The 24,289-nt window shown below is 32.2% G+C and overlaps 2 protein-coding genes across 2 annotated transcripts; both read left to right on the forward strand.

Annotated features, from left to right (window-relative positions):
• Positions 1-527: 527 nt before the first annotated feature.
• On the forward strand, positions 528-2,571 carry LOC111630163 (constitutive coactivator of peroxisome proliferator-activated receptor gamma-like). Its single transcript, XM_023374214.1, has 4 exons — positions 528-1,755; positions 1,820-2,082; positions 2,194-2,397; positions 2,467-2,571. The coding sequence occupies exons 1-4, from the start codon at positions 546-548 to the stop codon at positions 2,527-2,529; spliced, it is 1,740 nt and encodes a 579-aa protein (XP_023229982.1). The 5' UTR covers positions 528-545; the 3' UTR covers positions 2,530-2,571.
• A 2,548-nt stretch (positions 2,572-5,119) lies between these two features.
• On the forward strand, positions 5,120-23,915 carry LOC111630153 (glutamate receptor ionotropic, delta-1-like). The gene is made up of 9 exons (XM_023374205.1): positions 5,120-5,200; positions 16,363-16,460; positions 17,791-17,881; positions 19,350-19,508; positions 19,579-19,726; positions 21,700-21,929; positions 22,033-22,286; positions 22,359-22,471; positions 23,617-23,915. Exons 1-9 carry the CDS (start codon positions 5,120-5,122, stop codon positions 23,913-23,915), a joined length of 1,473 nt encoding a protein of 490 aa, XP_023229973.1.
• The last annotated feature ends 374 nt before the right edge of the window (positions 23,916-24,289 follow it).

The raw sequence follows: 24,289 nt of genomic DNA on the forward strand, positions 1-24,289 counted from the left end.
GGCTACTCAAATATTTTACGTTTTTGATACTAAATTAACTTCTGAAGTATAATTTTTTATTGTTTTTATATTTTTCAATATATTTATTTTGTTTGTACAAAATAAAAAAATAATTTTTAACGATACAATAGTCTTCGTTAGGCTTAACATCGACGAAAATTCAACGCGAAGCGACACGCAACAGAGAAAAATTTCAACACGGGATAAATTAATATATTTTTCCGTACATAATTGGTTATCCGAAAAATAAGTTATCCGAACAACCCGAGTCCCCAATTGATTCGGATAAACGATATATATACAGTACTGTATCCATGATTTTCAAATTGTCAAAGGCTGTAAGATTAGAAGAAGAAATAAACGATAAAGTTCTTTTAATTAGTAGCGAGTAATTAATAATCAGATAGATTTTCCAATTTTTTATCCACATTAGATAAGATCGCAACTATTATGTAATTGCATATAGGTAAAAATGTAACTGCTGTTACTTAAATAATTCAATAATTTCATATTATTTTTCCAGGTTGCTGAGGATTTTCAGTAAAATGGTAATAAAAAGTTTGTATTCGTTTATTAAAGATAAAAAGCTTGGTACTAAAGTCTCCTTACAAACACTGGCAGAAGAATTTATACAGAAACATCAGGAAACTCCTACCATATTTATCGACTGTTCAAATATACATATATTATATCATTTCAATAATAAATACTCAAAATATGGATGGAATTGGAATATGATTGTAAAAAGATTCAAAATCTTTGTTAGAAATTTACGAGAAATAGGAATAGAACCCAAGGTCTACTTCAGAGGCAAATTTGGTGGTTTTGATGCAAAAAAATGGATAAATTGGGTAGAAACTGATTACAATATCGCCTGTAAAATTTACGAATCTATAGATTCAAATGAAAAATCTGATATTAAAACGCTTAATTATGATCTTACATATTTTCGCTTCATTTTAAAATACGAATGCAAATGTCAAGTGTATAATATAATAGAAAATATATATCCAAAACTTGCTGACATTGCTGCAAAGCAAGATAATTGTTTAGGAATAATTTCTATGAATTTGGAGTATATACTATTCGATACGAAACCATATTTCACATTCTATAAGATGGATTTCGATAACCTGTCAACAGATATGTTAAATGCATCTGAATTAATCAGGGAAACAAGCTTAAATCTCTCTCAATTGAAACTTCTTAGCTGTTTACTAGGAAATGAACTAATACCGAAAGAAAAGATGCTTCCTTTCTATGAAATAATAAATTATGTTTCTATAACTCCATCAGAACAAGTTCAGAAAGTTATAGAACTAATTAGACGTAACAATTGGTCTGGATCATTCGATGAATTACCTGAAATTTCAAGAGTTACTGGTATCGAAGAAGAATTTTTGCATAAAGGATTGTCTTCTTATCAGATTTGTTTTCAAAACAATACAGATGAAGACGATTCTTATCCATCATCACAAATATTGAAAACAATAGAAGAAAAATGGAAAAGAAGCGAAGTTCCATCAGGATTTTATGACATTGTAAAAAGGCATATCTTTGTAGATAAAAGCAATTTAGAAGACAGCATGGACGGTACATTTCCACGTACTGCTCTCTTATACAGACCGATGAGGCAAAAAATGTATCGTGTGATATTTGGAAATGATAATGTTGTAGTAAATGAATGGTGCATGTACGATCAATCTAATTATGATGAAGCAGATGAAGTAACCATTCACGAAGAAAGATTTGACGGTAGGACTTATTGATTGTATGTAAAATTGATCTACCTAATTCTAATCGTTTTAACATTTTGCAGGATTCATTCCTCCTCTTGATGAACTCTTAAGTAACAACATAGAATTACAGACGACTCGTTGGAAACTGTTTCTTTATTGTTTAGATATACAAATTTCTATGGAAACGCTTCAGAAACTCAATCCTTCTCATGTCAGTTTGTGTTGTATTTTAAACTATATGCTGAAAAATGGAGTAAAGTTGAAGAAACGAGAACTGATGGCATTTATCTGTCAAGCTCTTCATCCGTTAAATGAAAACAAAAGATTATTAAATTGGATGAATGTAAGGAAATATTATAATTATATATTTAGAACGTTAAATTAATATCACAATAACGATTTGAATTTTATAAATATAATTAAAACTTATTATAATTCAACTAATATTATACAGGTAGAATTTTCCTCTACGACACTTCGATTGTGCAATTTACTGGAACGTGGAATATACAATTTGATGTATATAGTAACTGCGTGCGGATTTCCATTTCGTTTAAATGGTGTCATGCCCTGGAAAATTTTCAACAGGAAAATATTTCTTCACGTTTATGAAGAGTTACACAAAGAAAATGGCATAGAAACCGTCTCAAAAGGACTGGTAAAAGTACTTCTATAATCTTCATAACTTTATTTACAATGGATAATGATACGAATTATTTTCTTGCAGGAAAGAAATGCGAAATTATTTCGTAGTCTTGTTGATATAGTCATAGCAGACATGAACACATAATTTAATTACTGTTGTAAATGTATTTGAAAATAAAATGCAGCATTACACGAAGTAGTTTAGTTTGCATGTTATTTAAGAATTTAGTTACATTTAATCTTTTGATAATCATATAATAATATAATTGTAGTAATAACATTATAATTTTCGAAGTAATATAATAATTAATATAATAAGTAAAAACGAAGATATAAACATTTTACTGAGATGAATTAATAAATCGTGTTGAACACTCCGTGGCACAATAAAAGAGAATGCATGAGCGATATTTCATCACTGAAATAATTATATATTTTTTTTATGAAATACAATAGAAGCAGCATAATAGTTATACAAATCTCAGCATTCTTGTATCGATTCAAATATGTGTTTTGTATAGTTTGAATAAACATAATTCAACAATAAATTTTATCAAAATATTATAAATAATTATTAGGAAAATTGTTTCCAGTAATTATTAGATAAAGAGTATAATGTTGAACGGATAATTTTACAAGTTTCCGGTTAAACATTCGTGTATAACATAATTAAATATATAACTGTAAAAACAAAGTAGCAAGTCGCGGTATTATAATTAAAATTAGGTAAACATATAATTTTTCACTTAAAAACACATTTTATGTAGCATTTATATCACCTAAATAATGTTTAATGAAAATACAATATACACCTAAACCAACATTTATATTACTATATAACTAGCCACTTACATCATGATTGCAATAATTACAAAAATCATTCAGGAAAACTGATAAATAGTTAGCATTCATATGGTAATAACAGTAATGACAGGAACGTTTAAGCTCGTATAGGGTTGAGAAATATCTTGTGCAAGGTGGAAACTAGTCAGAAAAATAAAAAATGCGATTGTTTGAACTCTCGAAAGAATAAATTCCTATATTATCTGTTTTTCAAGACTTTAACTTCTACTTTTCGGTTATTCCATGTGAGACTTTTAAAGAATATATACAGTCGACTCCCCTATAACACTGTTGATTATTCCGTTTTATATGAATTCCATGTTGTACGAGTCACTTAGATTTTACAAATACGTGTGCCGGGATGTGAACGGCTTACGTATTTGTAAAATCTAAGCGACTTGTGAGTGCCTGTACAGTACATGCATTTTCATTACTAATGTATATTCATTACATAGGAGAACGTATACGCAGATCATACGTATTCATTAAGAAGATAATACTGAATTTAAATTTTTTTTTATTTAAAGCAATATTATGGAAAATGTTAAAATTACGAAAAATCCTATTTAATTTCATTATATAACTTGTGACGTTGAGAAAATTTTCATTTATATTACCTTCAAAGATTCACAAACAACCAGTGACAAATTGAAAATTTAATCCTGGGAACCGAGTTCAAAAGATAAAAATCTTTTTAATGCGAATTCAATAACATTCCCATCTTATGTGACGGTTAATTCACAAGTAGTGTAGAAATACAACACACGACTCTAAATATAAAAACAATATTAATTAGGAATAGATTTTCGAAAATATCGTAATATTTGTCTTTTTCTCTTTATATGTTGCTAGAGCATCTTGGTCACCCCCTACGGCTGTAACACTACAGACAAAGAAACATGAATGTAAATATCGAAGAAGCAACTTGTATGAGTTGTTTTCTTTCACCCTGTTGGTCAATAGCCCTCATTTATGATTTGAATTTTATGCAGATATGTTCCTGTAAACAGCCAATTTGCGAAATTAATAATGAGATTTTTTTTATTAAAATTAATTAATCGTTTCAAAGTTGTAGTGCACGGATTTGACTTCGGTAAAGTTATTTAAAGCTACTTTCTGATGTCAAAAACGACCTCCAATAGTTTTTTTAATTTTTTTAATTAATATATTTTATTATATATAAGTTTTATTAAATCGGGGGGTCGGAAATCGCGATTAAAATTTTAATTTTTTAAAAATGTTTTAAAATATAGGTGTAGCTAGTATTCACCCTACTTTAAACCCTTCTTCTCCTCCCGAGAAGTCTATGAGAATGTCCCGGAAAATACGACACCGGCTGTTCTCAAGGTCATCCAGCTGTGTAAACAATGACACATCGGTGTCAAATTTCGCAGAAAGGTGAGACAATGGAAAATAAAGTTTGAAGCTTTTTCTTCAAAATTAACGCATTTCTTTCGTTTTTTTTTCCAGTTTTAAGTAGTTTTTATGTTTAATTAAAAATTCCTTTAAAACATTCGTGCGTCGAGTGGTTAAATATCCGAAGCTAAAGATCATCTATATTCAATTTCTTCAGTTTTTATTCTGGCAAAATACTGCTGTTTTATTACGGCAATCGATGCAAATTTTAGGTGAATCTGCAATGTGTACTGGATTGCTTGACGTGTTCAAAAGTGATGCTAAAATAATAAAAACATATTTTTTAGAAGTGTTCCTAACTTATTCAATCACTTTTTCTTTTATCAGCCATAACAAGTTTAATATGATCAAAGAATTAAGAAACAGATACTTTTATGAAAAAAATTATTCTTGAGAATAATGCTCTGATGAGAAACGTCTGTCTTGTTTTCTCTTTAATTATCATTTTAGTAATTATTAGTTTTCAAGTTGTCCATATGACTGTTTTCTATCGTGCTTTTGCAAAAAATCAACAGTCTCAATTTGAAGCCTTTTTTTGTTCCATCGAACAAGAAGTGGTAATAAGTGTAATAATAGGAGGAATAGCATACGGTCTACTGTTATTCGTTTTATTATTACTTGTTTTTCAAAAAGAATTTGAAGAACTTTTTCGCGAATTGTCTAAGATAAGAAGAAACGACAGAGATCTGAAAATAAAGTTAAAATTTGATGAGCCGTCATGAAGAATTATGGATTTGTACAATTCAGTTAAACACAAAATACAAACTGGCTGTCGTATTCGTTTATTTCGGAATAATTTGGGCAACGAGTGTTTGGTACTACGCATATTTATATCTCGATATGCCAGAGTCGTTTAGAATTTGGGTTTTGATGATGATGATTTTTTTTCTGTTATCTGCATTATAATTGGCTGTTTGTTATGCTGCATCGCTTTTACGGTACTTTTACATTACTTTTAATAATGTTTTATTGCTGAATTTTACTTATTAATGTAATTTTTACTTTTCAGATGGAAAATGGATTTCAAAACATTCGACAATTTGGGATTTGTAATTTGCAATTGCATGAAAAGTTAAAGTACAAATATCTTTTGAATTTATTTTGATAATAAGTTAATTTTTGTATATAAAAAGATTAATAATAAATATTAATTTTTTTCTTAGATATTGAATTTTATGAAAAGATTAGGAAAAGTCTCATTGTGTCTGTAGATTGGATGTTTCTTCTGCATCAACTAGAGAATACCTTTCAACGTAATTTTACTAACTGAACTGTTTTAATATTGTATAAAAAGTAATATTCACGAGGTTTTAAAATAATGAGTGTTTTTCGCAATTTAAAAATAACACGATGATAAGTAACTGACATGAAAATTGGTGACCATCACCATTAGTGGCGATTTTTGAGATACAGGTAACCCCCGTATAACACGGCACTTCTATAGCACGGATTCGCTCTAACACGGTTCGAGAATTGGTACCATCCCCCGTATAACATGGCACTTTTATAGCACTGATTCACTCTAACACGGTTCGAGAATTGGTACCATCCCCCGTATAACACGGTCCTTTTATAGCACTGATTCACTCTAACACGGTTCGAGAATTGGGAACATCCCTGTATAACACAGTGCTTTTATTCGAGTGCAATTAATTCGAGATGTAACAGAACGATTACTATCGATGCATTTTATTTCCATCATGCGCTAAAAGATGGTAAAAATTTTTTCCGCTCTGGCTAATTTATTGTTATGCCTGAGCCCCTAATATAAATGAAGTAATATCATCATGTAGTGTACAAAATTGTAGAACTTTATGTATTTACTGTATGCAACTAATATTCATTAAAAACGTGTTATAAATTATAACATAGATATAAGTGCGTCATGAAGTAATACATAATATTTCAGATGCACCTATATATGTATACATGTTATGTGTATGAGTTTCAGTATACATATATACAGTCATACCTCCCGTAGGATTGCGAATCTACGATACGACTCTAGTATGATGGCAAACAAACCATTTCAGCATCTGTAATTTGAATTATTACTACTACTTTCATATTTTAAATTGCACATTCCAATATGATTTTAAACTACAACTTAAAAGTCTTTCAAATACAGAGTATTTATTATTTTCGTTTAGTCGCAACACTTTGTGCTTTGATACATTTGGGAAATTTCAGGGATGTAAGAACACGTAATGCGCGTAGAAATAATAATACTGTAATAATAATTTAAAAACTACAATACTATTTTAAACTAAAAATTTCTTCCTTTATAACAAAACTTTATGACATAAATTGAAAATTGCTATCGGTCGGGTAATTGNCCGAAGCTAAAGATCATCTATATTCAATTTCTTCAGTTTTTATTCTGGCAAAATACTGCTGTTTTATTACGGCAATCGATGCAAATTTTAGGTGAATCTGCAATGTGTACTGGATTGCTTGACGTGTTCAAAAGTGATGCTAAAATAATAAAAACATATTTTTTAGAAGTGTTCCTAACTTATTCAATCACTTTTTCTTTTATCAGCCGTAACAAGTTTAATATGATCAAAGAATTAAGAAACAGATACTTTTATGAAAAAAATTATTCTTGAGAATAATGCTCTGATGAGAAACGTCTGTCTTGTTTTCTCTTTAATTATCATTTTAGTAATTATTAGTTTTCAAGTTGTCCATATGACTGTTTTCTATCGTGCTTTTGCAAAAAATCAACAGTCTCAATTTGAAGCCTTTTTTTGTTCCATCGAACAAGAAGTGGTAATAAGTGTAATAATAGGAGGAATAGCATACGGTCTACTGTTATTCGTTTTATTATTACTTGTTTTTCAAAAAGAATTTGAAGAACTTTTTCGCGAATTGTCTAAGATAAGAAGAAACGACAGAGATCTGAAAATAAAGTTAAAATTTGATGAGCCGTCATGAAGAATTATGGATTTGTACAATTCAGTTAAACACAAAATACAAACTGGCTGTCGTATTCGTTTATTTCGGAATAATTTGGGCAACGAGTGTTTGGTACTACGCATATTTATATCTCGATATGCCAGAGTCGTTTAGAATTTGGGTTTTGATGATGATGATTTTTTTTCTGTTATCTGCATTATAATTGGCTGTTTGTTATGCTGCATCGCTTTTACGGTACTTTTACATTACTTTTAATAATGTTTTATTGCTGAATTTTACTTATTAATGTAATTTTTACTTTTCAGATGGAAAATGGATTTCAAGACATTCGACAATTTGGGATTTGTAATTTGCAATTGCATGAAAAGTTAAAGTACAAATATCTTTTGAATTTATTTTGATAATAAGTTAATTTTTGTATATAAAAAGATTAATAATAAATATTAATTTTTTTCTTAGATATTGAATTTTATGAAAAGATTAGGAAAAGTCTCATTGTGTCTGTAGATTGGATGTTTCTTCTGCATCAACTAGAGAATACCTTTCAACGTAATTTTACTAACTGAACTGTTTTAATATTGTATAAAAAGTAATATTCACGAGGTTTTAAAATAATGAGTGTTTTTCGCAATTTAAAAATAACACGATGATAAGTAACTGACATGAAAATTGGTGACCATCACCATTAGTGGCGATTTTTGAGATACAGGTAACCCCCGTATAACATGGTACTACTATACAAGGTCTGTTCAAAAAGTATCGGACCTTTTTTTTTCCGCGTAAACCAATGATGCGAGAGAGGCCTCCTTCGGTGGAGTTGTGGAGGGGACAGTCATGCACAGCCCTGAATTTTTTCCCGCCTGCAGGAAGCGTCAGTCGTTGGCAATCGGCGTATGAGTGAGGTCATGTAGTGCGCTCTCGTCGGATTTCACTAAGCTGGAAAATGCCTGAACAATGTGAGCAGCGATATTACATCAAATTTTGCCAAAAACCTTGGCGATACCCGTGTGTAAACCATTCGCGAGATTCAGCAGGCTTTCGGGGACGATCCTCGAGGCCAAAAAAAGCGCGGCAGGTCCGCAGCAATATCAAAGGTCATGTTGACAGTTTTTTCGACTCTCGTGGGGTGGTGTGTCGTGAGTACGCACCACAAGGCCAAACCATCCCAAAGGAGTACTACCAGGAGGTCCTTCGTCGTCTTTCCGATACAGTGCGATGCAAACGATGGGATCTGTGGTCGATCAAAACTTGGCAGCTCCATCGTGATAACGCATCCGCCCATTCTGCGCATCTGATTCGGGCTTTCGTCGCCAAACACAATACTCCTGTGGTTCGTCACGCTCCGTACTCTCTCCACATGGCTCCGTGTGACCTTTGGCTATTTCTCAAGCTGAAAATGCCGCTAAAAGGAACCCAAATTTAGTCGAGAGAAGACATCATGCGAAATGCGACGGACCGGCTGATAACCATTCCAAAAGATGCGTTCCAGCAGTGTTTCCAGCAATGGCAGGAACGCTGGAAGAAGTGTATACATTACCAAGGAGACTACTTTGAAGAGGATTAGGGTTTTGTACCTCAAAGTCAATAAATTTATTTTTGCCGACCAAAGGTCCGATACTTTTTGAACAGACCTTGTAGCACTGATTCACTCTAACACGGTTCGAGAATTGGGAACATCCCTGTATAACACAGTGCTTTTATTCGAGTGCAATTAATTCGAGATGTAACAGAACGATTACTATCGATGCATTTTATTTCCATCATGCGCTAAAAGATGGTAAAAATTTTTTCCGCTCTGGCTAATTTATTGTTATGCCTGAGCCCCTAATATAAATGAAGTAATATCATCATGTAGTGTACAAAATTGTAGAACTTTATGTATTTACTGTATGCAACTAATATTCATTAAAAACGTGTTATAAATTATAACATAGATATAAGTGCGTCATGAAGTAATACATAATATTTCAGATGCACCTATATATGTATACATGTTATGTGTATGAGTTTCAGTATACATATATACAGTTATACCTCCCGTAGGATTGCGAATCTACGATACGACTCTAGTATGATGGCAAACAAACCATTTCAGCATCTGTAATTTGAATTATTACTACTACTTTCATATTTTAAATTGCACATTCCAATATGATTTTAAACTACAACTTAAAAGTCTTTCAAATACAGAGTATTTATTATTTTCGTTTAGTCGCAACACTTTGTGCTTTGATACATTTGGGAAATTTCAGGGATGTAAGAACACGTAATGCGCGTAGAAATAATAATACTGTAATAATAATTTAAAAACTACAATACTATTTTAAACTAAAAATTTCTTCCTTTATAACAAAACTTTATGACATAAATTGAAAATTGCTATCGGTCGGGTAATTATAAATTTACATAAAATTATACTAATTACTTCCGCACGCAGTTTCGAAATGGTAATTATTTTCTGTTTACTATTTTATAAAAATAATTTCAATATTCCAATATTGATTTTTTGTCCTCAATTTCTAAAATTGTTAATGTAAATTAAATATAATTAATAGTTTTACTTCGTACAAAGTTTAAATCATAGTCTATAAAGTTTAAATTAATATACAACACGCCCCAATCGAAATCGATAAGAAGCAATTATAATGCTATAGTTTAGTTTGGGTATTAATTATTCATTTAAAAACTTTCGAAAGAGTTGTTTTCGTGATTTTAAAATCTCATCATGTAACTATTTTTGATCGCTTGATTGATTAAATCAGTGTTTATGAAAGTGAACAACATCTTTACGTGGGAGAGCGCTTGAATCATCCAAGATGGCGTTAGGCATGATAGGAGGCGATAGGGCATTACTACTAACAGTCAAAAGCAATGGTGCGATAATCCAAAAAAAAGTTTGAGAAGCAATGGATTAAATGAATAATTTATGCAAAATTATAACACATTAAAGTCACTACGCTCAGTCATCATAATTACGTTCACTTCTTCCAATTTTGGTTTTTCTGACCTTTCGGCTAATTTTTAACGCTTTCTGTGATGTATACACTAAGAGGTCGTTTTCAACAAGCCAATTATGAGTTCGGTCATGCCCAACAGTGGTGTGGCCGTGAAATTCGGGATAGTGACGAGTTCACACAATTTTTAAATTGTGCGGGCCTAGGATACCCAATCCCTACTGAAATTTCCAAACAATTCATTTTTTTTTTTTCGATACCTTTTACACATTTGCTACATAATTACATTATGCTGAATACGAAATTCCCTGAAATGTATTGCTCATTGTTTATTTTATTTATCCAAATTTATTATAGTCTGGACTGCGTTTAAATAGCACCATCAATGAAAATGGATTTAAAACCGACTCCTTGAAGGCAGTGGGAAGACAGTATTCGAAATTAAAATTTATTTCAATTGTGTGAATACGAAAGTGAATGAAAAGAGGTCCTGCTAGTTTAAACCCATCGTAAAAGACGGCTGGATGGCAGAGCAGTTAAGGTGGCACCTACTGCTCTGGGGTCCTGAGATCGAATCTGATTGGGTCGAAAAATCCCCAGGAATTTTCCGGGGGTATGCCCATCCAAATATGTCATGCTCTGTCCCTCACCATTCGGCTGTCCCATTGTGGGCCTAGCTGAACTCATGATAGGCTTGCTAAAAGAAGCCCTGTTAGCGCCCACTATAGTCTGCATATTTACTCTCTTGAGTCCATTTAAATATGTATAATATTTCCATTTGATAACATGGATGGTGTATCATTAATCAAACGTAACAAACTATTTTATGTTATCTACGTGAATGATTCAAATATTATAATGTATGTTTTAATTAAAAAATCGGAAAGTATACTAAATTATGTCGAACAATTAAGAGTAGTTAAAATTTATTTTAAAAAATTGTCTAATTGTAACAAGTAAGACTGTTTGCAAAATTACTAATATATTGATCAAAAGTTAGTTTTTTTTAAAAAAATATAACTAATAATAACGTAAGTCACGTTTTGTTTTGTAATTCGTTAGAACAATTGTCGCAGTAGCGAAAATCTTTCATGTGTACAGGTAGTAAATTCTATAATATCCTTGCACCGAACCTTACATTTACTGAACAAGTAAGATTTTCAGGAGGTATCATAGTATGCCAGTAGATATGAATCTTATTACAACATACGTCATATATTTCATTGTATTTCATTACGTTATCGAAACAGAATGTAAGTATGGGTTCTTTCTTCTTAAAATATATCATCAATGCGCGTTATACCATAGACAAATAGACATTTTCCTATGCACTCTAAAGATTCTTAAAGTTTCTATCTATTAATGACGTAACGGAAAAAAAAAATTAAGTGATGAATCCAAGAGTGATTTTAAAATTTGAAGTATATTTGACTAATTTCTAAATATAAGTAAAATACAAGTAATGAGATAAAACCCAGAAATTGTTTGATATGAAACCTAGATTTTTAACGCAATACTGTTCATTACCATGTTTATTACATTAATTATACTATATTCTATGGTTAAATTAATGATTCATTCCATTTTTGTTCAAAATACTCAGAAGTTTAATATTGTAGCAGATGCAAACAATATATGTATATAAAATATCAAAACAATTAAATTTTTTTAGTAAACACTTTATTAAACAGATTGAAACATTAAATACCTGACTACTATAGAAAAACTTCCCTATTTTTATATTTTGAAAATTTGTGTAATGGTCCAAATATTATTTAATTAAGATGTATCATTAAAACAGATTTGCAACAACTACTAATGACTAATGAACAAATGGCCCAGCGATTAGAAACACAGCTTGCTGCTGTGGGGGCTGATCGAATCCGGAAGGATCGAATCCGGAAGGATCGAACTTGGAAGGATCGAACTTGGAAGGATCGAAAGTCACCAGTAATTTTTCGGAGATGGCCGTTTACGTATGTCTGGCCCTTTCCACCTTGCTGCCCGTTCGTAAGCCTGATCAATCCCGTGTTACGCTTGCTATAAAAATGCCCTGTTAGTGCTCCTATTTAAAAGACCGGGCGGATATTTAAATAAATCTGCTTGTAATTTTCTATGATTTCACTACTTCAAAATTAAAATTTATGATTATCAATTCTTATAATTTCAATTAAATTACACAGAATAGCATACACTTTTAATCCCATTTTGATTGTTTTTTTAATAGTTAACTGACTTTCGAGCCATCCTGTATTTTGCATTAATGACAACATGGTGTTTATTGTTGCATTTTAAATTCTACAATATAAATATTAGTAGTAGTGGTAGGACACATACTGATCACAAAATTAATTTTCGAGAGAAATCGTGCACAGCTTTGATCACAAAATGAAATTAACTTTTAAAATTTGTTAAGTCATACGACATATTTCCTAATCTATATATATAACCCATTCAACGGGATCCGTTGTCTGTCTGTCCCGTAATCGTTTCATAACGGACACTAGAGGCGCCCCTATCGTGTGTCATATTTCAAACATTCAAATTAACAATTTTAATTCTTATTTAAATTAACAATATTAATTTTTATTATTCATTTGGCCAATAAATTATTATTTGGTCAATATAACAATATAAATAATTCAGTATATTTGTAATAGGAATTTATTATTTCAGGGGCTTATATCTCTCGAAGGGTCGCGAGTAGGGGTATGGTTCCTTTGACTTTATTGTTAGTACAGAGGTCTACGGCTTGGGGGGTCGCCACCTCTTCATTCGGAGGGTGAATCTTACCATTCGGACTTTAACAGAGCTGTTGAACATATTGATAGGAACAAAAAAGTCAAAGGAACCGTGCCTCATAGAAATTTGTAAAGAACGCCCGCTAGGGGGCGTCCCGAGCTACTAGTACTGTATAAAAGAATTGAAGGCCGGATGGCCGAGCGGTCAAGGCGGCAGCCCGCCACTCTGGGAGACCCGGGATCGAATCCCAGACAGGTCAAGAAATCCCCAGGAATTTTTCTGGTGGGTGGTCTGTTTGGATATGTCAAGCCCCGTCCCTCACCACCCGGCCGCCCCATTGTGGGCCTGGCCGAACCCATAATGGGCCTGCTATAAGAGGCCCTCTTAGTGCCCACAGGGCACAAAGAATAAAAAAATATATACATATAAAAGATATTGTTTATTTCTTTATAGACAATACGCAACCCTCCTTCCACTGGGAAACTTTCTTGTCTTTGCCATTAGAAAAACGTAATAAATATTATTCGTTTTTTTAAAAATTATGTTTATTGGGATATAATCAGTTGCCGAAACGATTTATCTCACACATTTATTTCATAATTCGTGGATAAGTTAATTTGGGAATATGTATAGGAAAATTACAAATTCACTGTCTCATTTGTTACACAACATATTGATTACTCAAAATGGGATTTAATATGCCAATAACAGAAATTAGACAAACATTTCTTAATGAGGTTTTTGAATCATCTTGATTGGAATAAAATCGCCGAATATCAAACTCTTTCGGATGATTTTATTATTTAACTTCATAGATATAAAACAAGTTTTAAAATACCAACATTTTACGCAAATTACAAGTTTACCTAAACTGGAATTTTGTTTTCCGTTACCAAAAACTTGACCAACAATTTACTGACGAGTTCGAAAGTCAACTTTCTTGGTGTCACATTTTAAAATTGCAAAACCTAGATCGAGAATATATCGTCAGCAATCGTAAAAATTTATTCCTTCACATACTTGCAGAAATGTGTCATGCTATAGATAAACTGAAAGAAAAAGTGGAAACACTTAAATAAATTGTATTGATGTAACGTAAAAATAAAAAAATTTTCAAAATAATTTGTATTATATTATTTCAAATGATCGTGTACCCGAATATCACTGGAGAAAAGAATTAATTTTAAAACATAATTTCAAAAAAATTAATTTCAGTACAAGTAGACCCCCCTATTTTACAAATACGTGAGCAGTTCACAGCCCGGCACATGTATTTGTAAAATCTAAGTGACTCGTACAACATGGAATTCATATAAAACGGAATAATCAACAGTGTTATAGGGGGGTCAACTGTATTGATAATAAAACTTTTGTCGTCCTGTTACTTAATTAACAAATTTATAAGTTAATTTCACCACTACTACTAATATTTTACAAACTTGAAAAATTTTACACTAAGCAAATAATGTATAATTTTGGTATTAATTATTAACTACTTTCATGCAATAAAGCTTGCTTATGATTGATGGCTAAAAGGTTAAGCATGCAGCTTACTGCTCTGGGAGATCCGGGATCGAATTCGGACAGGTCGAGAAAGTGCCAGGGATTTTTCAATTGACAGTCCGTCCCGATATGTTAGGCTCATGCATCACCACCCAATCATCCATTGTGGGTCTGGCTTAATCCATAATGGGTTTACTTAAAAAAAAGACGTCTTAGTGCGCACAGTGGAAAAAGTTAAATAATAATAAATAAAGCTTGCATATAACTTTACGCTTAAAGCTCTTTCTGCCTAGTGAGCACTAAGAGGAATTCTTTTAACATGCCTATTATGAGTTTGGTCAGGTCCACAATGGGCAGCCGGGTAGCGAGGGACAGGGCCCAACATATTCGGACTGACCACCACCTGAAAAACCTGGACCTTTTCGACCCGTCCAGTGGTCAACTAGTAGCTAATTGGATAAAACCACTGAACACTAGTAGTCGGTTTAGGATTCGCGCTGCGCCAACGGGCTGGCCATGTGACATTTCCGTGTTTTCTTCACATTATTAATTAACACCTAAATAAGGGCCAGTTTTCCATAAATGATCTCCTGGGAGGTTCTTCTTTCTTGGTAGATCGCCCATGTGTCACATTGTCGTTGACCAATAAAACCAGTCAATCCGTTCAAATTTAATTTTGGTCCCTAGAGCGGTTGGCTGACACCTTGACCACTCGACCATCCGGCCAAAACTTCAGCGAAAGTTTCTTGTGTTGCAGATTTTCGTTTCATACGGGGTTTGGGTTATATTAATTAACTTTTCTGGTTAGTTTGGAAGAAAAGCAATGTTGTATTTTTATAACCGTTTTCCATATAGTGAAAGTACTAATGTTTTTTGACAATGAATAAAATAATTAACTGCAACTTTCAACATTAAAAATCACAACTATGATCTTATGTAATAAATTATCGTTCATTTTTATTTAGAATTAAACTGTAAGACTATGTTATATTTAAGTTGTCATCAACTGCTTAACGTTCCTTCGTGTTAGGCTGGTTGATCGTTTTCGAACAATGCAAAGCAACACATGGACAGCTTTCCAAGAAGACTGTCTTTCAACAGATTTATTTAAGAGTTGGATACATAAAGAAAACTCAGAAAATTCCACTTAGGTAGCTTCATAGAATGGACCCAAAGCAAACTGCAAGTATTTACACGTTTTATCCACATGCCACACATTATACATGTTTCTTAGTTATGTTTTCATTAATTACAGGAAATTGTTTCGTTCAAAAATATATTTTTCATTTAGGCAGATGTCCTTAATTAATATAGAAGGTTGTTTTGAACAGGATTACTGTATACTCATCTTGAGAAATAGAAACTCTACAAATGAATACAATTATTCATATTCTGCTCCAAAGCCACTTCAAATGCTACATACTAATCTAGTTAAATTTTTGAATTATATATATATTTATTTTCTTACTTAAAATATATATTTTTCAGCCTATAATAATATTTCGAAAACTGTGAAGATAGCTGGAATGAAGGTTGCAATTTTATATTTTTCAGTATTAAATACTTTGTTCTAATTTTAATAAATAATTTTATTACTTCAGAATGAAATTTATATGAAGACAGATAAATCTGAACGAAAAATTATTGATGGACAACTGTTTAATATTTTTAACACAATATTGAAATCAATAGGATTTAGGTAAGGTATTTATAAACTTTATGTAAATATACAGTAAATATATCTACAGCGTTGTGGTTCCAGATTAAAGGGCTGTCTTGTTATAACGTTTCATATTCAGTAGATGTTTAAAATTGCGTTTTCTTGATGATACCTTCCCAACGAAACTCGTTAATTTATTTCATAGATAGAGTAAGAAAAATTACATACAAAATTAATTTATAAATTCAATAGTAATTAATCTTTCACATAGTTCTACTGATTCTTCAGGAACTTTTAGAAATCAGTTTGGTATCTATTCTGCTATATATTCCAAATACGATTTTTCAGGGTCGAGAGAACTTTGAGGAAAAAAATATGCCAAGTTAACTGTCAATCTTCCAGAATAGAAAGCGACACATGCACCGATTCTCTCGGCTTTTTATATCATAAACATAAAAAATATCTAACGATTAACATTCATCTTGGCTACAATGTGGACTTCTAGTGAACCTGCCAAAATAAAATCTATAACGTGAAACGATCACAATGCTAGTATTGATACTGATATAGGTTGCCCGCCTAACTTCGTTTTGCTGTTTGGGGAGTCCGAGATCATGTCCTGGCTACAGCTTCATCTCGGACTTCCCAAAAGTGTTAATGCTATCGGTCAGTAATTGTACAATCGATCTCAGTGACTTCAAAGATGAAGTAACTGGCCGCTCGGGATTTTACATTACATGATAGTTGCTAGAAACAGTTGAAAAGTTTGCTACTGTCTCAGTAGATCTTCATTTGGGCAAAGTAATTGTGTTTGCCTCTCCCTCTCAACTTTCGGTTAATCCCCAGCGCAGTCTTTCAATTCTAAGTACTGGGTGACATCCCTTAGAGTCACAATCATCACAATCATAATATTGATATAGGAAAAATTATTGAATTTTTTTAAGTTTAACAAATCACATGTCGTAACATACTGTATTTAAATTTAATGGTAAATAAGTAACATTTTTTTTAATTTTAAATATTATATTCATATTAATTTAAATGTTTGTTTGTAATAATGATTAAACTTTGAATTCACGTTAAAATAAATATCAAAATAAATAAATTTATTTATTGACGATGCTTTGAAAAGGTAAGCACTTGAAAGCGACAGATTTTTCAAACAAGTTCATACATGTTATTTTCGATGTAATAAATTTAATTTTAATAATTTATTAATATATTCATCAAAATATGCGTTTATAATCAAATTTTAAAGAGTTTGTATTTAAAATGTTTCTTAAAGTTTCGTTGAACTGTATATAATAGTCATTTTAATCTACTGTATTTCATAACATGATAAGAAATTTAATAACAATGAGTTTTGCAGATACGAACTCGTTACACCGATTCCAAATAGATTCGATGGTAAAGACAAAAATGGAACCAGAACTGGAATGGTTGGACAACTTGTAAACCAAGTAAAATATGCTTTTGATTTTTTACGGAACAGTATAAGTTTGTTAATCCGGCACCTATGAGATCAAGCCGGATTATCGAAATTACTAGACGTTTTTTATTCGTGTCTTTCTGCTCTCCGGGCAGTATGAAGACTTTCTTTAGCAAGCCAATATGGGTTCGGCCAAGATCAAATAAGGTGGCGGATGGGAAAGAATCGAGTCTGTCTGGCATATCTAGACAGACCACTATCTTAAAAATTTCTGAGGGTTTCTCAATTTACCGAATTTTGATCCCAGAGCGATAGGCTGCCATCTTAACCATTCGGCTATCTGGCCGTCAACTCCATATATTATATGCCGAGATATATTATATTGCCGACATATTAATATAATGTAAAAAAAAAGTACTTTTTTTGTGTCCGATCAGACCTCAGTGAGGTCTGATTGGACACAAATAAAGAACTTTTTATTAAACTTTTTCTGCGCTGTGGGCACTAAGAGGGCCTCTTTTTACAAGCCTATTATGAGTTCGGCCGGGCCCACAATGGGGCTGCTGGGTAGTGAGGGACGGGCCCCACATATCCGAACGGACCACACCCGAAAAATTCCTGGGACCAGACCCTAAACACCGGAGTTCGATAGGGGGTTCGTGCCTCACTCGGACGAGCTGGCAGCAGGAGTTTTTCCGGGTTTTCCTCCTTGCCAATGACGCCTGAATAGGGGCCAGCTTCCCCTCCAAGTCCTCCCGGACGGCATTCTGTCTCCCTTTCTCGCGGGGGTCGTCTCCTATAAGGCCAGATTTGGTTGCTTTGCGACCTCTCTCCTATCTTCCTCGGATTGGTCGTCTTCGATAAGACCACCTCTTCGGTCGCTGTGCGACCAACCACCCTGTTCCTTCCGGAGTGATAAGCGAAGAGCAATAACACTCCACTATCGTCGATGAGATGAGTTGAGAAAAATTCCTGGGGATTACAAATAAAGTTCGCTCTCTCGCGATCATGTGGCAAAGAGTTTCACCCACCTTCACTACAATTTAAATCTGCAGCCTTTAGCGCAACAGGCGTCTAAAGCAATTTTGTTTAGCAAAAGTAAAAATATGATGAATAACTATCAGACAATTCCGGGTTTATCGGATAATTTCCAAAACGTGCCGAATTATCAATCATTTTGTATTATTGACCACCGGATTAACTAACTTTTGCTGCTTTTTTTTAACTCTTTCCTTCATATGAGCACTAAGAGGGCGGAAAAATTTTATGCAGAGTTCTAAAATGGTTAGTGAACAAAATAAATGTTTTAAGCTCTCACGTTCTCATTTATTAGCAAATATCGGTATTGAATTATATCAACAGATTACAGTATTGTACATATCATCTCTAATATCTTCCTACACTAATAATTCTAATATTTATTTTACTTGTAATAATATTAGTTTACATGTAGATTGTTGATTAACTGAAATTATTTATTAATGAAAAAATTATTTCAGAAAGCGGACATGGGTTTCGTTACAATTTTCTTGACATACGATCGATCACAAGTTGTAGATTACTCGTCTCATACCGTGTTCATGCGAGTGTTATTTGTACTTAAACGACCAGAAGCAATATTTGACTGGATGTCATTAATCAAACCTTTTTCCTTTGAAGTAAGAAATATTCATATTTATTACATTTACGGTATTTTTGTTATCGTTTAATATATTTTTTAATATTTAGATATGGATAGCAATATTCATAACAGTTGTCATTCTCGGTTTCGTACTACAAAAAGTCTTGGAAAGAGAGGTTAACATGGAAGGAAAGCCCTCATTATGGACAAAATCGAAACTTTATTGGTATCTATTTGGAACACTTGTAAACATGGGTATGATTTAATAAATTCCTCCTTTTCATTTATTACAGACTTAAATACTTACAAACTTCATAATAAACTGAATACAGTATTTACTTTTTCGGCTTTTACGTTTACACAAGAAAAGTATTGAAATTGTGTTAAATTTGACCCTTAGTGTCTTTTGTAAGTTTTCAGTTTTTGAAATGCCTGAATCTAAAAACTCAAATAACAGGAAAAAATTCCGTGGACGTGTGTGTGTGTTGGGGTCTATTTCGTATCTCAGGGTTGAATAAAAACTAAAAAATAAAATTTGGCACGGTATCTGTGTATAAAGAAATTCGTGCCATGGCCCACACATGGTAGTAACTGTAGTCACGGATCCCGGTTTCATGGGGGCTCGGTATGAAAATGGCCAGCTTGTATTTTTTGCTTTACTTGGATTTTCTTGCGGAATATTGAGTTTAATTTCATTGGAATATTTAATTCTTCACGTAGTAGCTTAGAATATTAATTAAACTATTATTAACATAATAAGATTTGTGAAGCTGGAAATGTGGTATGTAAATTATTTAAATTTTCAAGACTTAGGTGTAAGTGAACTTTCCGAAAATGCCGCAAAACTTATTAATGCATATGACAGTGATTTGACAGAAGACTTAATCCATGAAATATTTCATTTTAAGAATATTTATAAGACAGTTTATGGCACTGAAGAAAGTCCAATTGAAATTCTGAGTGCAATTTATGATAAAAAAAACTTCAAGGTTTTAGTTGCAAATATTAGTCTCTCAATTTAGCTGTTTTGTACAGTGCCGGTCCGTATTCCTTCCTTTGAGAGGTCTTCCAGTAAACTGGCAAATTCACTGAAGACGTGGCAATGAAACTTAACTGGTCAGGAGCGACTAAATAACCTACCAATTTTGTGCATTGAAAATGATATATCTGATAGATAAACAAAAATTTTAATGACGTGATCGAAAAATTTGCTTTGGCAAAAGCCAGAAAATTGCTTTTGTAATTCCTTTATTATCTCTAATGAATGTAATCAATGTTTTTGTAAATGCGTACTTAATTTGTGAATAATAATAATATTTTTTTGTCATGTAGCTGCCTTATCATATTCCAAACCGGCCGCGGAGGCCGAGAGGTTAGGTCTCTCGCCTCACGTCAGTAAAGTCTCGGGTTTAAGTGTGGGGAAGGAGAGGGTGCTTGCCAATGATCCTGGTCTGGGGCTCTACTGTAGGATGAGGGGCCATGATTAGTGCTATTAAATTTTGGTGGTTTAAGGTCAAGAGGGTGAGGCGATAGATAGGTGCCATCTGTCATAGTAGGACAAACAGATATCGGACATAATGAAGATTTTACTAGTTTTTAGCACTTACATTTTTTTTATAAAATTCATTACTGCTCTCAAAATGAAGCTTCTTTTCCATTTTATAATAATTAATAATATGATACTTTGTTATTAAAAATTTATATCAGATGATGCCACACAGAATTTCATTTATTATGATTAATAATATATTGTTTTTAAAATAAAATCTCATAACTACCGGGAAAGTTACACAACTCATTACTAGATTTTTTGCATTGTATTAATTAAATTTTGAAAAACTTTCGTAACGAAACACCGAATAACATTTGAAGTGAAGATTTGTATATTTGGGATTTTTGAAGAGTTCTATATAAACATTTTTAGAACTAAAGGTAAAAATAAACGTTTTTTTTTTTTCTTTTTTTTAATGTTTACATATAGAGCTGTACACTTCTGTTTTTTCGTAAAATTCAATATTGTAAAGGTTTCATTTCGAATGTTACTTAGTACTTTGTTATGAAGATATCTTTGAAATTCAATTAATGAAACCTACAGAACTGAGCTTCGTATGAAACTTTTACAACTCTAAATTTCCAGAACAACACAGAATGTTTGGATTTATTGGATTTATACTTTATATTAAATTTTTCATTTAAAATAATTCATCCAAATTATTTATGTATTGCAGACGGTGACTTGAAATCCGTAGTCCGATTTCCATCCAGAATCATTTTCTGTATTTGGTTATTAGGTGTAGTACCATTGATAGCTAGTTATAGTGGAGTTCTCATGTCATTTATGACCTCTCCTATAATGGAACATGTTCCAAGAACCATAGAAAAATTAGCCGAAGCGGTTCAGGATGGAAAGTATTCTTGTGGATGTTCGAATGGAGCAGCCATATTTTCGTTTCTTTCTGTAAGAACGATTAAACATATTTGTAAAATAATGTTAAAATGGTTTAATTACTTAAAGTACTTTTTACTGTTTACATTTGCTAATTCGTGTTTTATCGTTACAGAAGTCAAAATTCGGACCATATAAAATAATTGCTGATAATATAAAAATGAATAATTACTTGTTCAGTGCAGAGAATGGGTTCGAAAGAGTACGCAAAGAGAAGTTTGCGTATATTTCAGATGAATTTTCCATTACTGCCTTAATGAAAAAGTACGGATACGATAACTTTATCTTATCTGAAGATTCCTTTGTAACGTACACCAAAGGATACGTTTTCAAGAAAGGCTTCATCCATAGACCAATGTTTGATAAAATGTAAGCAATGTTTTCCCATTAAGTCATTACAATCACTTACAATTTATTACTAATCAAATTATATAATTTTAGTATATTTCGTTTATTTGATACCGGATTAATATATAAAGATTTGGGTTTAGAAGACTTCGAAGTGACTGAAGATTCGGCTCACGTGGAACCTTTAAAAGTGAATGATATTCTCAGTCCTATAATTCTTCTTTTTATTGGATACTTACTTTCTATATCTTGTTTAATATCTGAGATTGTAATTGCGAAATACTTTCTTCGACAGTCTGTTAGCGTATAACATCACGCGAAATACAATGTAATTCGGAATTCAATCAAACAATTCAGTAATTTTTGCAAATATATCAATGCATTGTAATTTGAACAATTTCGCAAAGTATATGAATAAGATATTAATTAATTTACTATTTACAGTGGTTAACTAAGTTTTGGACTACTCTGTAAATATCTATATAATGGGTTGGTGGCGGAACAGCTAAGGTGAAGGCATACCACTCTGAGGGATCTGGAAAACGTCGCCAGAGCGATAAATATTTATCTGAGAATTTTTCTGGGGTGGTCCATCCTGATATGTCGAACATCGTCTCTCACCACTCGGCCGCATCAATGTAGGCCTGGCAGAACCCAGAATGGACTTCCTACAAAAGAAATCCGTTTTTAATGGCCATGGGGAAGGAATATTTAAAAAATATATCTACGTAATTACACGTTTTAATGATAATAAATCATAAATTAAAAGTTACGTCTTTAAACATGGTTTCACAACGATTTCTGATACTAAGATTGCACTTTTCATTTATTTTTAATCTATTCGATTTTCAATGTTATACATTTTATGAAAGTATATGTATGTAAATGATATTAAATTTCTCCTTACATGTACAGTACTGTTGAATTGTTTGTTATTGAGTATTATATAAATACTAAATATTGAAGTGCTATATATTATTCTGTTTAATCATAAAGTTCTTTTGCCAACATTAAAATACACTTTACAAAATATTGCATCATCTGAGAAATGAACATTGTAAAGAAATATGGCCCATCAATAAACCGATAGTGAGATCGCGGGTTCGCACCTCACTAACGTGCCGGCCGCTTGTAGTTTACCGGGATTTCTTTACCTCTCTAACACCTAACACTTACGTACTTCCCATTTTCTATTGAAAATCCTCCCAGAGAAGATTTTCATGTAAAACTTTTCCCGTTAAGTGTCGCCTCTCGTTTTCCTATAAAACAACTAACATGTAAGTCTTGCAAAAAAGTCGAAGTTAGTAATTAATATGATTATTAGAAATTAATAAATTTATAAATTTATTAGAGAGCTTCGACTTTCTTACAAGACTTAGTTGTTTTACAGGGAAACGAGAGGCTATACTTAACGGGAAAAAAGACAAACAAAAAGCAGATGACAAAATGGACATAAACATCGTTGAGAGCGATATTACATTTATTAGCGGAATTATTATTGGATTAGCGGAAATTATGAAGATGTCTCGTGCAATATTAAAAGATATTGGAAAATTAATAGTTGAACATACAGAAGAAGAGAAAACATTTAAAGGGATAGATAGCACCAATGACATCGGAACGGAAGCCGGATCTTTTATTTACGATTAAAAGCTTGTTTATAATAGCAATGGGACGAATGACGGCTAAAATAACAAACTCTACACTGACCGTGAAAGAAAACACTTTCTTCTCCAATTACAAACGAAACCGCTGTTGGTCCCTGAAACTTGAACTAAATGAAAGCTGATGTGTTTATTTATTTCCTTTTTCGAATCAAAGTACAATAAAATAAATATAAAAAGGCGTTGAAAGTGAAAAACTGATTGAAATAAAAGATATAATCGTAATTTTTTAATAAATGATTACCGTAACTTCACAACTTTAAAAATCTCACGCTATATTAGCGGGGATAAAAAAGTTATCATCGATTAGTTTTGTCGATTAAAACAGTCAGGTGACACCGCTTAAATGCCCCTCTTGAG

Source organism: Centruroides sculpturatus, unplaced genomic scaffold (assembly GCF_000671375.1).
Source record: "Centruroides sculpturatus isolate CEXI.00-Female unplaced genomic scaffold, Cexi_2.0 scaffold521, whole genome shotgun sequence".
NCBI lineage: Eukaryota > Metazoa > Arthropoda > Arachnida > Scorpiones > Buthidae > Centruroides > Centruroides sculpturatus.

Coding starts and splice junctions, on each gene's coding strand:
- LOC111630163 (XM_023374214.1), top strand. CDS start 546: ATGGTAATAAAAAGTTTGTATTCGTTTATTAAAGATAAAAAGCTTGGT. Junction 1,756..1,819: donor TCACGAAGAAAGATTTGACG/GTAGGACTTATT, acceptor AACATTTTGCAG/GATTCATTCCTCCTCTTGAT. Junction 2,398..2,466: donor AAACCGTCTCAAAAGGACTG/GTAAAAGTACTT, acceptor ATTTTCTTGCAG/GAAAGAAATGCGAAATTATT.
- LOC111630153 (XM_023374205.1), top strand. CDS start 5,120: ATGACTGTTTTCTATCGTGCTTTTGCAAAAAATCAACAGTCTCAATTT. Junction 16,461..17,790: donor TTGAAATCAATAGGATTTAG/GTAAGGTATTTA, acceptor TGAGTTTTGCAG/ATACGAACTCGTTACACCGA. Junction 21,930..22,032: donor CCATATTTTCGTTTCTTTCT/GTAAGAACGATT, acceptor TTATCGTTACAG/AAGTCAAAATTCGGACCATA.